The 14,141-nt window shown below is 41.7% G+C and overlaps 1 protein-coding gene across 1 annotated transcript; it reads left to right on the top strand.

Moving 5' to 3' along the window:
• The first annotated feature begins 5,819 nt into the window (after positions 1 to 5,819).
• On the top strand, positions 5,820 to 12,770 carry LOC142776180 (antimicrobial peptide microplusin-like). Its single transcript, XM_075879387.1, has 5 exons — positions 5,820 to 5,979; positions 6,176 to 6,237; positions 9,293 to 9,382; positions 11,344 to 11,370; positions 12,461 to 12,770. Exons 1-5 carry the CDS (start codon positions 5,895 to 5,897, stop codon positions 12,536 to 12,538), a joined length of 342 nt encoding a protein of 113 aa, XP_075735502.1. The 5' UTR covers positions 5,820 to 5,894; the 3' UTR covers positions 12,539 to 12,770.
• The last annotated feature ends 1,371 nt before the right edge of the window (positions 12,771 to 14,141 follow it).

Consider the following 14,141-nt stretch of genomic DNA (forward strand, 5'->3'; position numbering starts at 1 on the left):
ATGAAGTTTTTTCATCAATTCCTCGGGACGAGAAAACAGAGAAATCAACTTCAACGTGCGACGAATTTTGTAACTCCACTCGTACTGCGCGGATTCCAAAAACCTTTGCGGTGGTACATAATGAGCCTATAAGCTCCGGTACTGAATCCATTGCATGGCTACTTGGGAAAGTGTTTGAGGGCACTCTAGAAGAAGCACCATGCCTTCTGCCATACTATTGAATGAGTTTCCTCAGTGAAGGATCGCGGTGCGTAGTCGACACGGCACGTATAGTTACGAAGATATTCCATACTTCGAAGACTACGACTCGGATGTGGCGCAACGCAGTCCACGCAGTGTTCGGATGTCTCTGAGACGCCGTTCAGTTACCCACGTAAACCTGTTGTTGAGCGTGAGTTGTCTACTTTTCAGATATAATCGAGTCCGAACGCGTGAATGCCCTACTTTTTCGGCCGGCTCCAATCTGATCTGTTAATCGTAGAAGATAACGTACAGTCAAGGAAAGGGGGCTCCTGCTTCTGCAATACCCTGAGGTCGTTAAGTAAAAGGGCTGATATTAAAGGAGCCCTGCAACAATTTTCCACGTAGGCAGGAAATGGCCTCACGAGAGTAGCTTATTGCCTCACAAGTCGACTGCCGCAGAAATGCTTTGAATTCGTCAAGCACAAAATTAGTCACACGCTGTATTTGCTTGTACTCTTCACTCATTCCGACGAATGCGCTGGAAGCACACCGTCACTGGAAACTAAACACAAAAGGATGGCACAGGGGAAGAAGGCAGGTCAGGTGCACCTTATGACGTTCAGAACTTTTATTTCGGGGAATGATGTTTCTCACTCAGTTTAGTTTATTCGGTGGAGTTTGTTTCATCACACATGTGCTTCGACTGATATGATTGTGGTCATATGTGACAAATATTTGTGTGTTGCTTTATTAGATAATAGTTTAAAGTTGGCGCTTGTCCTCGTCACTTCCTCAACGGCTATGTACTTTTTGCTCTGAAGGTTTATTATTATAGATTGCCACTTAGCCCGCTCCCATGCCTAAGCGCATCAAGTAGCCATATCATACAGTTGGCACAAAAACAAAGCAGGGAAGTGTTGACACATAACGTAAATATGCCATGTGTGCGACGATATCTTATTCATCCATCCATCCATCCATCCATCCATCCATCCATACATACATACATACATACATACATACATACATACATACATACATACATACATACACACACACATACATACATACATACATACATACATACATACATACATACATACATACATACATACATACATACATACATACATACATACATACATACATACATACATACATACATACATACATACATACATACATACATACATACATACATACATACATACATACATACAAGTTTAGATGTCTCATATGACTTTAGATTTGAGAAATAATACATTTCAGGGTGTTTTAGCGATCACCTAATATGAGGTGCGTCACGATAATTACGCCCCATGTTTCTAAAAAATGACTGCGTGAAATCAACTGATTGGACTTCCTATGGGAAATATATCTTCTAATGAATCATTCGGTGAGAGGCAGAGGAACGATACTGTTAGAAATCATAACAAATATAATAATAACAGGTGGCTTTACATTTTTGGCACTGCGAAGAATTTATTCCAGAGCAAAAAATATGGGAGTGAGAATGCAAAACTCTAGAGACAGAAACAACATGGCCTAAACCAAAGGTAGTCCACAAGAAGCAAGCTGTCGTTGTAGTGCTGAGTAAGGAAGAGAGCCTCAGTCGTGTCAGCGGTATACGTAGACGCTGCGACGCTGTGCGATTTTTTCTTCGGTGTGGTCATGATCAGTGATATGCATGTGCTTGCAGCGGGGTTTTTATCTCAACAGATTCAGCACAAGTGTCACCCCAACGCTAGAGTGAAAGCAGCAAAAAGAGAACAACTTCCAATGGCACCTACTTTGACACCCCTGACGCCCCTGTCGATTACTTACTGCTATACTAAAGGCAAACAATACCAACATCAAATTCGCATACTAAATAATAATGCAGTTTCGACATTATGAATTTTCAGTTAAAAATTTAGTTATACCATTGTCTTACTTTCTATACAAGTAATTTAAATAATGCTATCAGATAGGTGCACCTAAAGTTTCTGCCTATTTTGTGTTTCACTATGCTACATTTTAACGGCATGTGTGTGTACCTCTCAAAGAAGTGACTTTTTTTTACCAATCACACGATTCTGAACGACTGAGCACAAGCACCGTTTCTTCTGGTTTTGTTTCCTTTTTGTTTTGTGCTTGTTAAAATCATCTCGAGACTTGCTTATATCATCTCGACACATCTTTGTTCGTACATGTATACATGAGTACACTGACACTAGGAACACTTGTGAATATGCACTGAGATAGCCGGCTCTGGTGAAGCCTGCATTCAAATGGCTGCAACTATTCAGCATTGAGCATTATTTTCTCGATTGTTGCCATCAATACTACTTTCGCTTCAAAACAGCAAGTTTCTGTGCTTTTAACATCTATTCCGCTTTTCAGTCGGTTATAACGTTGCAATAGCAGCAGCACGTATTGCTTCCCACGAAACTTCCGGTCATTTCAATTATCACTCTCCGCCCCGCCGCGGTAGTCTAGTGGCTAAGGTACTCGGCTGCTGACCCGCAGGTCACCGGATCAAACCCCGGCTGTGGCGGTTGCATTTCCGATGGAGGCGGAAATGTTGTAGGCCCATTTGCTCAGATTTGGGTGCACGTTAAATAACCCGAGGTGGTCGAAATTTCCGGAGCCCTCCACTAAGGCGTCTCTCATAATCATGTGGTGGGTTTGAGACGTTAAACCCCACATATCAATCAATCAATCAATTATCACTCTCCAACACCAAAAAAGAAACCTTGTTTCTTACGTTGCGCTACAAAAAAATAGAGGCCGTTTTTCTGCTTTCCGGTAAAAAGAAGGTGCTCAATCTTAAAGACTAACTTTTATAATGGCGTCTGCTGCTTGAAAAAAAGCTCACTTGAAATATTTGACCAGACACATGGAGAAAATTGTCCTAAATGAACGGGCTGCTCACTAAGGCTTTCGTTACCTGCCCATGCTACTACGCTATGGCAGCTCTCAAGACCAGAAGCCATGCAGAACCTGTGTTTGTGAACAGCGAAAAGGTCTGTAGCTGTTACAAATTCCCTCCACGTATATACGAGCTTCAAATTCTACTTTCAAATAATTTTTCTCTGTTAAATGCGAAGCATTTCTTAACGAACATCAGCGACTATGACCGTATCTATCTATCTATCTATCTATCTATCTATCTATCTATCTATCTATCTATCTATCTATCTATCTATCTATCTATCTATCTATCTATCTATCTATCTATCTATCTATATATCTATCTATCTATCTATCATCTATCTATCTATCTATCTATCTATTTATCTATCTATCTATCTATTTATGTATCTATCTATATATTTATCTATCTATCTATCCATCCATCTATCTATCTATCTATCTATCTATCTATCTATGCCCTACCGCGGTGTTCTAGTGGCTAAGGTACTCGGCTACTGACTGCATTTCCGATGGAGGCGGAGATGTTGTAGGCCCATGTGCTCAGATTTGGGCGCACGTTAAAGAACCCCAGGTAGCCGAAATTTCTGGAGCCCTCTACTACGGCGTCTGTCATAATCATATGGTGGTTTTGAGATGTTGAACCCCACATATCAATCAAGTGTCTATCTATCTATCTATCTATCTATCTATCTATCTGTCTATTTGTCTATCTATCTATCTATCTATCTATCTATCTAGCCACCTACGACTTTTATCTCTCCTCGCCAGTTCTATATTTGTATTTATAACAAAATTGGTATGCCATACCATCACTATATATCGAGCATAACTGACTAGTCATAACATAAAAATGATGACATGAATGTTATGAATGTCATAATTTACATTTCATGGTCTTGCTCCTCTTATGGTGGTTTTGTTCCCATGACATATTGCGAAAATTGTATGGTATAAGATGATTGCATGGTGAATATAAGTGACAGACCCTAACATGGGAATCATGACATGCATGTCATATAAGTCTTGACTTGACGCCATACTCATGGTGCGCTCGCAATCATTCCGTTTGTTTCACATTAACAAATTCAATATTACGAGACGTGAATGAATGACAAAGGTAAAATATCATGACCAGCGTGTCATGTAAAACATGACTACATGCTACACTCATAACACGTTCGCTGCCATTCGCTAGCTTTACAATTACCAAATTTGGTATTATGTGACGAACACTAATGCCAGGCGCAAACAAGATAATCATGACGTGAAAGCCATGTGTGGCATAGTTTACGTCCACCTCGTAACGTGCTGATTTTATAGTGGCATATCAACTTTCCTCATTTATGCTTCTCATATAATTGATTTCCGCTGTACGTGAGATCTGCCAATGTTTCTTTCTTCCTTTCTTTCCTTTCTCTATTTCTTTCTTTTTTTCTTTATAGGTAGCAGCCATTCCTGAAACGCTGTTTTTAGGCATAATAGATGTGGAGTCTTTTGTGTTTCTTTAGCCATCGTCAATGTTTAGAAGAGCCCAACTAAAAGAACATCACGTGAGCATGTAAACACGTTTTACGAGTTAGGTTTTCTCGAAGTTTGAGTTTTCCCGAAGTGTACAATTCCTAGAAGGGGACTAACGTGTTGTCCTGCAGATCCCTTTTATTCCACCACTACGAAATCCCCTACAGCAAGTTTACTTCTTTAAGCTATCATAGATCAATGCGCAATGGACACTCAAATGCTACTGAGTGGACACGTCTGACGTTCATGTTATACCGATTCCTATGATTAGCGATGTTTTTAAAAGAGTAATGAAAGCTACCTTTGTTTATCGTTTTGCAACATTATAACAAGGCATACTAATCTGATGATGTCAGAGGGTTTGGTGGAGTAACGAAATAACAACTTGAAAAATGGAGGCATAATATGAAATTAGCTAGCGCTGGACCTGGCGCCTTGGAGATGATTGGAAAAACGCCTACATCGTGCAGTGGATATAAGATAGGCTAATAATCATGATTATGATGATAATGATAGCACATTTGTAAGTCGAGGATAGATTTTCAAACGTGATTGTAAGCTAACAGCATGGATACGTCAAGTCCACCGCAGTAAATGTGGATCCAATCTGGAACAGCAATTTCATTCACCATCCAGTCAATAAGAACGTTTTCGGCACAGTACAGTATCGCACATCTATGAAGCACCTTTGAAATATAGCTGTCATTGTAGATTGAGTAGAATATGAGGCCACACGCAGGGTGTAAAGCCCTCATAGTGCATAACGTCCTAGAAGATCGGTTAGTAGTCTATCTTACACCCTTTTTACTTTTCTTGTGAGCGTCACAGACGGTTATCGCAGCAAAAACAGGCTCGTGGCGTTTGCTTTCGTTGCAGCTCTTGTTTGTGAACATGCGTCACCTGTAGGGGTCATTATTCAAAATAAAAGAGATTTGAAAGTCGCTCGACTGGTTGAGGTTTTCTCGCGTGTTTTGTCTACCCTTTAAAGGGCCAATTTACAGGATGTGCAAACGGTTATAGAAGGGAGATGACGGTTAACACTTAGAAGCTGGCGAGTCAACGCGAGCTCAACGATACGAACCACTCCGAACATATGAGCACAGCAGCTCGTGCGGGCTGCTGAGCTCATATGTTCGGATGTGTTCCTATCGTCCAGCTACGGTGGCTTCGGTCTTGCTTGCTAAACTGATGACGTGAGCGAAGTGATGATATAACAAGGCTCCCTTCTGGAGCGTTCAGTTTCCGCAGCGACGGTGAACGGCTCACAAAAACGCACCATGAAAGCACTGCTATTTACCTTTCTTGCAATCTGCTCGTACGGATTTGTTTCGGTGACGGCTGTAGATGATCCAGATATCTGCGGTAAGATTGCCTCTTTTTTTAATATTTTTTGTCGCGCACCAAAAGCTCACAAAGAACTGTCAATTCTACCACAATGATTCATAAATTTTGCTGGTGTACACTACGTGTTACATGTTAGCTAAGTCGTCTACTAAACCTCAAGTTTTGCAAGCTTGCTATTTATACTTTATTTCGTATTTTTTTCTCATTGGCAAAGCTTTCGACGATGTCAAGCTTGGAATCTTGATGAGATGCGTGAGGGAGAAGGCCTGGCTCATGGTAAGTCACCAGCTCGTAATGGCTTCTCCGCGTAATTATAATCCACTTTTGCTACACATAAACACGGCAGCAAACAAAAAATGAAAAATAAACTCGATATCTTTTGGTGTTTTTTTTATCCAAACCTAGAAAGCATAAAAAAAATTACGAAGCTTTTCATTTGTGCTTTGTCTTTTTTTATTTGACAGTGAGCTTTAGGTTCTTCGGTAATATCTTTCGATGTTGTTGAAAAGCAATGCTCGCCTTTTCTTTCACGGGATGATCTACGGCTAGATAAGGGCTATGAATCTGGACAAACTGACTTTATCCACTGCTTGCCGGGGCCAGACCTCGAGTGTACCTAACTGAAAGGGATACTAAAGGCAAATAACAATTTATAATAGAGTGAAAATTTAATACCTGACAAAGTGTAAAACGGCAATAATATTAACAGCCGTACCCTACTTCGCGGGAAATTAAGCTAAATGTATAACACGACGTGTGGCACGAGCGGGACATTGTTAAATAATCCCGATGATGCGAGATTGTTTGACCACATTATTCGCTATTAATCAAACTAGCTGCAATGAAAAAAAGAAACTGCTATGTATGAAGAGACGTAATGAAATGATGAGTGTCCATTTCTGCTTGAATTAGAAAAAAACCACCCGGTGTTCAATGGGGAATAGAGGGATTGGTTCAAACGTTCCATTTTTGCCTTGTTAGGCTCGACAGGTGGTGCCATTTGGCAGGGCCCAATTGAACCAAGCAAGCGAAAAATTGTTGAGTGGCCGTTATTGCTACTGCCGCTCCCTCTACTTTCCTATGCTACTACTAGTGTCAGCGACCGCACAGTACAGGCGGGGGACGTTGGGAATGGTAGCCGATACATGAGAAAGTCTACTTTCAGGCGGGTGATTTGAAGAGCGCTAACGCGATACGGACCACCAAAACGAGATTTTATTTCAATTTAAGCACTTTCTTGACACAGAAGTAGTATTACGAGGTTTCTGGACCTTTATTTGAACAACCAACATTGGTTGAACATTTATTTGCCTTTACTGTTCCTTAAATGAGCGCTTCTATGTCGCGTTACATGCCAAGCTAATAATGCTCTAATGTAAATGTCGCATCAATAGAAAACTCCCATGACATCAGTGCTTTCAAGTGTACTTTCATAACAAATGTTATAGATAGGGATCAAGCATCTCCTTCGATTAATTTAAGCATGCTTACCTTCGGCGCTCTTCTCAACTCTATCTTGATTTGCCACCCACTTTCGAAATAGTCAAGAGCAAAGTAAGGCAACCATTGCTGCATTCAAGTTGACTGAGCTAAAGATGAGAAACAAGATGAAACATTATGTATCCAAAAAGTTTTATAAATGCTGAGCCAGATACTTTTACCTCTCCAACTCATTTACTGTGAAAGCAGAAGACGATGAAGGTGGGCACAATCTTATTTTCAACAATTCTTCATGTAACGAAGACTGCATCAGATATTGCATGCTGCCTGCTGAGGCTCTGTGAATACTTGTGGGCACTAACACTCTCAAGCCATGTGTGTGGCTCAGAACTTAGAGAGTGCTAGAGGTGAGTGATAGCTTGAACATATGTGCATGCCATGCAGCAACTGCGGAATCATAAAAACGTATCAGTTGAGACTGCAGGGTTCGTCGCGATGCTCCTAAGTTGCGTTCCAATAAAAAAAAGGAATAGTAAACAAAAAACTAATACTCAAATAGCTGTTTAGGGTAGTTAGTAGCGATTGTAGTTGTGCGGCAATAGATCCGCTCTAATGATGCAGCTCCATAGTGAGAGTATAATATATTTGTGATAAATTATGTCTTCTACTAACTTTTACTGTAATGTAGGAAAACTTGTAAGCTATATATTTCTGTTTTACATATTTTAATAACTTTTTGGGTTAAGAAAGTCAGTCGCGACCAAAAAAAAAGCCCATTTGGTTGTACAACACACGAACTTTTCTCTATCATCAATATCAGTCGACGCATCTTAATGAATTAACCATGACAAGTGCGCAAAGCACGGAAGATTGTTCTTACCGTGATTTATACGTGACATTACCCCTTCATGCATGTAAATGAGTGACAACACGTATGTACTGTATAAAAAATTAGTTTATACTGTTGGCCCACGCCCTACTGCGCCCTGAGTTCCGGAGCAGCAGTTTGTCAGCGTCGCTGTTTTGCCGCTTCATTCCGAGCTCTCACAATTCGGGTAGCTTGCTGCCTGGATAGACGTTGAGCCACCGCATGCCGCGTTCTTGTCTCCGGACTAGTAGCTTGTTGTCGGAATCCAAGCTTTGCCTTTCGTGGGTGAAAGCGCCTTCACTATCGTTTTTCTCCGTAGCCTAAAGAGAATGTGTGGTTGGGAACACCTTTGTTTTCCATCGTCATCAGCATCATCGTCATCGTCTTGGCGTATAGTGGGTACTAACATGTGCTGTGCCCTAATGTCAGAAAAAGAATATGTGGTCCGGAACGCGCATGTTCTTCATCGTCATCAGCGCCATCGTTATGGTGGGTCACGTGCCTCGACTGACGGCGGACATAGGTTGCCCCTAAAACTTCCTATGATAAAGTTGTGTGAGCTACCAGAAGTATTCCAGAGAAGAGGTGTACACTGGAGGGCCCGTTTCTTTTGTAAGACGCCATAATAATAAGAACTAACAGACAATGATGTCATGGAAAGTAAAGGGGATGTTATTAGAAGCAATTACAATGCAAAGCGAAGAACAAAAAGTGGCCGAAAAGATAGCTGGCCATTAGCAGGGACCGAAACTAAAACCTTAGAAGAATCTGTACGATGCTACCACTGAGCTACAGGGATGGCCATGCCTCCAATAATTTTTACGGTATATATGTGCATTTAAACGTGGGAGCGTCAGTCAGCGCCGCCGGTAGCGACCACGGCGAGTGTGGAACATATTTCTTTTGCCGCTTGGCGTCACATAGCACGTGCTTTTGGCGAAACTGTACATAGAGTTTGTAAATAGGCAAAACTGTACCAAAGTTTTCAGGGACCTCCTTAATCCGTCTTTCCTTCTGTCACAGCTTCGCAACGGGCTTGACCACCTGCTCCACGTCTACCAGTGCCAGAGTGACACATGTGTTTTCAACAAGATATGCGACGAAGGAGACGTTGTAAGGAAGCGCTGTATCTCACCTTGCATGCGTCTATGCCTGATCTCCCTCATCAAAATGTTGTGCAAACGCCTAGTATAATTGGTGGTGTGTTTACTTGGCAGGAATAGTAAATTAAGCGCACATAGAAACTTTGGTAAACAATTATAGGCCGTAGAATGATACAATGTATTGTGCTATTTACCCGAGTGCATTCTCACCAGAAAGGTTCTATAGTTCGTGTGATCACACATTTTACCAAATATCTACCATAGTATACACGGCTGAAGCGGTATGAATCAATGGAAAAGAGCATGCTTTTTAGTCGCTGCCGAATACAAATGAGGCCTTTCAAATGAGTGCCTTATTGAAAAGGAGCTGGCGTTAAGATCCATGCTACATAGGACTGCCAAAAAAAAGGCTCATCATCATGAAGAGAAATATCAAGTGCGGGAAAAAAAGGAAATGAACGGGAGTGCAGCGCTTTGTTATAGCGTTGTGCCACTTATATGCTGAATTGATAGTAGTGTTAAATTGTACATTAAAACCTTTTGATTGTACCATTCATGCCGGAAAACCATGCGAGTATCCCAGCATTCATATTACCTGGACATCTTAGGGCAAAAAATTCATTTTCATTCTGCCACTCTAATGTCCCTAGAAAGCTTTTGGGCTTGTGGTGATAGAATAGTATAACTTTCTCTTGACCACTCAAGAACATGTGGTTCATAATTCCGAAAAACACGCAAGTTTTATTGCAGTTCGACTTGACGTTTGATTAGCATCTCTTGAAAAGTCCACACAGGTGGTGACACGCAAGATAGATATCGGTGGTACATGCGTATGCTGTACATACGTTGGCGTTATGTTCCGTCAGTGCGGAGAGTAACGGGTCTGATCCATTCGGTCAATTATTACCTATGTACGTTTGTACAAACACTTGGGTGCCTCGGGATCATTATTATACAAACAAAATTTTACTGAACAAGAAGGCAGTAAGTTTGCTGCGAATATATAGGCAGTTGATTTACAATTTTATCACATTTATTTACGTGCCCGATGCGTATTGTTGCTACATTTTAACAGAAGACATGTTTGTCTAGAGAACAGGAACATCCCGCTTCGACGTCGTTTATATCAAGGAAAAGTCGTGTGAGATAGCCCAAACATGAGCACTCATTCTTAGTGGTCATGCATTCTATGCTTCAGGCTCTTTCCGAATCATGTGAAATGGCGAACATCGGCAGAGTACTCAGGAATACGCTTTCCCGCTGTTCTAGAGAAGTGTGTTGACCTCGTTCAAATGTGCTATACGGCTACAAAGGAACAAGTGTATCAGTAGTCGTTGTTTGATATAAAACAGCAACAACGCAAACAGAGGCGTTGGAAGGTTAGAAAAAGAGACACTTGGATCGCTATTTTGCTCTGAGCGGAGACCGTTATATTGAGGAAACAAGGGGTGGATAGCAAGTAGCTCAGACAAAGCGAGCAGATAAGACCGCTCTATCCTAACTGATGGCCTTCGCGTCATATGTGACTAAGCAGGGAACAAAAGCTAAAGTCGGTGAAATAATGAAATATACTGTCTTTGGCCATCCCTTTTGCCGCATTTTTTCTTTACTACGCTAGTTTTGCTGCCGACTCGTCATTTAGACGCTTTCTAACAAAGAGAAACTGCGGAATGCCAAATGCTAGCGCCAACGATCATTCTTCCTGTCCTCCCTGTGAGGTGGTGCGTGATGCTGCTCGCCCTTCTTATATCCGGTAATTGTGGTATACCACATTAGATAAAGAATTTCCTAAATAAAATAATGCAAAATAGGTGACATCAATAATAATTTTCCTTCCAATTCATTTATCTTCTGAAAGAGCTGTCACTGTGTAACAATGTCTTCATGTGTGAATGCGCGAAGAGAACTGCATGGGGTTGATGGGAAAGTTAAACGTGCTGTTAAGTGCATTTCTCTTCTTGTGAATTTCAGACAACTGCTTTGAATAAATACATGAAGGTAAGTGCCACTGGACGACAAAAGTTATTTTGTTCCATTACCAACAGAAGGAGTGCAAGTAGGCAACACTTAAGACGTCATTCGAATACAAATTTGAGATATCGTCGAAGATGGAATGATGCTGGAAACAGCCGGCAAGTTGACGTGTCTTTGTCAAGGCAGCAATCATTGGTGCTATGACACAGACAAATAAACTTGCTGAAGCTTTGGCTCCAGTGACATTCCTTGTTCAACACTCTCGTCTCTTTCTCGAGCTCGATCTTACCTCAAACTTGTGTTTTTGTTTGGTATCTGGTCGTATTTGCATGATAAATGTGCATTCTAAATAAGACTAGCACCATAATTTCGGAATGACCTTACTATAGATGATTGCCGTGGTTGTTTCACGACAGAGATCGTGAGCGACACGTAATCTCGATAACTTCCGCAGAATAAGTTTAGTAATCTTTTTCTAATGCATCATTTTTAGTGCTCCTTAGAATGTTTTATTGAATACAATGAAAACAGTTTTTTTTGTCTAATCTAGACATACATGCCTGTAAATATTTGTGTGATCCTAATTTAATGGGCTAATTTCATTCCCCTAATATAACATTCTTTCCGCATCTCTGAAGAGGCTGTCCACAGTAATTGAAATTGGTCGGTTATCATTTGCAAGACCCGCAGTCAGTGCAATGTTTTGTTGTGAATGGTCTTTTATTTATTAATCAAATGATGAAAATAGTACGCCGTGCTGTCACAGCGGCTATGGTTCACAAATGCTGCTCGCGGGTTTAATTCCCACTGATGTGGTCGCATTTTGATGGAGGCGGAATGCCAGAAGTGCGTGTACTGTGCTACGTAAGTGGACGTTGTAAGTCACGCTGAGGATGACGGAAATTAAGAAAGAGGGTATATTTTAGCACAGTTATATCTAGTGCAGTATAGCCAGAGGGTGGTGAATAGAAGAGAGTAGAAAAGGAGTGATGTGGAATTGAAGAGAAGAAAACGGAGGAGGGGAACGCCACCAGGACATAGCTGCCCCATTGTATTTATGGATCACATGGCTACACTTTTTGTTTACTTTGAGCTTTGTTTTTTTCCTGTGTAGCCCAAGCCTCGCAGAGAGTTCTGGGAAATAGCAAAGAAGTGCGAGAAAGAACTGCCTCCCGACGACGTGGCCGCTTGACCATGCTTCCCTACAATTGCACTCCGTCGCTTGCAATCAGTTGCCTAGAATTGCTGTACTCTTCTTGTGCCCGTGCTCTTTGTGAGAAACATTGGAGACCTCTGTTCACATATAACGCAATAACATTGAATCTTGTGCTGATGCTCAAAACTTGACAAAATATAATCACGTGATTTATCAAAGTAGTATGCCAAATTGTGTAACATTCAATAAACAATCGCTTCACATGTGACTGACCAAATGTAATTCATCGATTCATGCAACGTTGAGATTGCTCTTCGGCACTGCCATCAGTCGTCGGAGTACTCCCAGTTTTCAACAGTGACTATAAATTATTGTTGTCTAGTGAAAGTACGTAGTTTCTGTTGTTGCATTGAAGTATACATAGCGTGCGAGCTGTTTAAAGCTGCAATGCCAGCTGCAATTATTCCTTATGGTATATCATTGGGGTTAGTTTTCAGATGCTCCCAGAGCACCTTTATCGTGAAAGCTGGTTACGAAAGTTCCAACACTTCAACAAAAGTTCTGGGGTGTTATTGCTGGATGGTCCGAGCTTCTCGGCAGACGAGTTTGCTTCGAGCTTCCTCTGCAGTGATCATAGCATGAAGACAGTGCGGAGCGCGTGATAGCAGCGTTCAAAAAATGACCACAGTAACGCGCGTGGCGTTGGAAACGCATACGAGCATTTGCGGTAGTTATAAAAAAACAGCATGTGCGAAGACGGCAGCGTTGCCACTCAGTCCACATTTTAACAGTGCAGCGATGTCAGCCTGGTTTCCGCGCTATCTTATTGCCAACTCAACACGTGCCTCCCACAGGCGTGTTCCTGGGCGTTTTTCCTTTCTCGGACAGGTTCTTTCGTTCCATCATCAGGATGGCAATTTCCGCTCTCGAAGGCAGCAAGGGTGAACACGCCGAACTCTTGAGCTGCTCGTTTCGCTCCAATAAAACATTGCAGAATAAAAAAAAACAGGTGGCTACCAGGGGCGCTCGCATCATAGCAGCAACGTGGCTGTGATTGGCAACATCGTGAGCGCGGCGAATTTGAATGCGAGACATCGTAGTCGCGTGGTGATATCACTTTTACTTCTGCGTGCGTGTGTGCATAGTCTGCGTGGTAAAGCTGACAGATAAATCCTGCTGCTCAACGTAAGTATTGCTCCACGGCAAGACCAGACGGGGTGGGCGTACCCGATTTCCGCCGCGGGTGTCTGTCAATCAAACTGATTGACGTGTGAACTCGGATACAAACTCGTTGTTTCTGAGAAGGCCCGAATTCAGCTCGGGACTGTGATGGTGCTGGTGTGACTGTCAAGTGTTTGATGCGGTGAACGCTAAGCGGCCGCTTCATTTCATGTAAAATAATTTTGTGAACTTATACTTGTGCAAGGCTGGAGCCATGGAGGAGCTTATGAATACCTAGCTTTTTGCTTATTTTTAAGTTGGTCGTCTATTCAAGTGCGTGATCGGCTTCGATGTGAAGACCACATCAGCTCTGTCTCAAGTTTGATTGAACTAATAGATTGAGCCTTAATCACCATTTCACTAAGCTGTGGTGTCTTCAATAATAAGGCTTCAAATAAAATGCAATTATCACGGGCGC

This window comes from Rhipicephalus microplus, chromosome X (genome assembly GCF_043290135.1).
Source record: "Rhipicephalus microplus isolate Deutch F79 chromosome X, USDA_Rmic, whole genome shotgun sequence".
Taxonomy (NCBI): domain Eukaryota; kingdom Metazoa; phylum Arthropoda; class Arachnida; order Ixodida; family Ixodidae; genus Rhipicephalus; species Rhipicephalus microplus.

Coding starts and splice junctions, on each gene's coding strand:
- LOC142776180 (XM_075879387.1), top strand. CDS start 5,895: ATGAAAGCACTGCTATTTACCTTTCTTGCAATCTGCTCGTACGGATTT. Junction 9,383..11,343: donor TATGCGACGAAGGAGACGTT/GTAAGGAAGCGC, acceptor TGTGAATTTCAG/ACAACTGCTTTGAATAAATA. Junction 11,371..12,460: donor CTTTGAATAAATACATGAAG/GTAAGTGCCACT, acceptor TTTCCTGTGTAG/CCCAAGCCTCGCAGAGAGTT.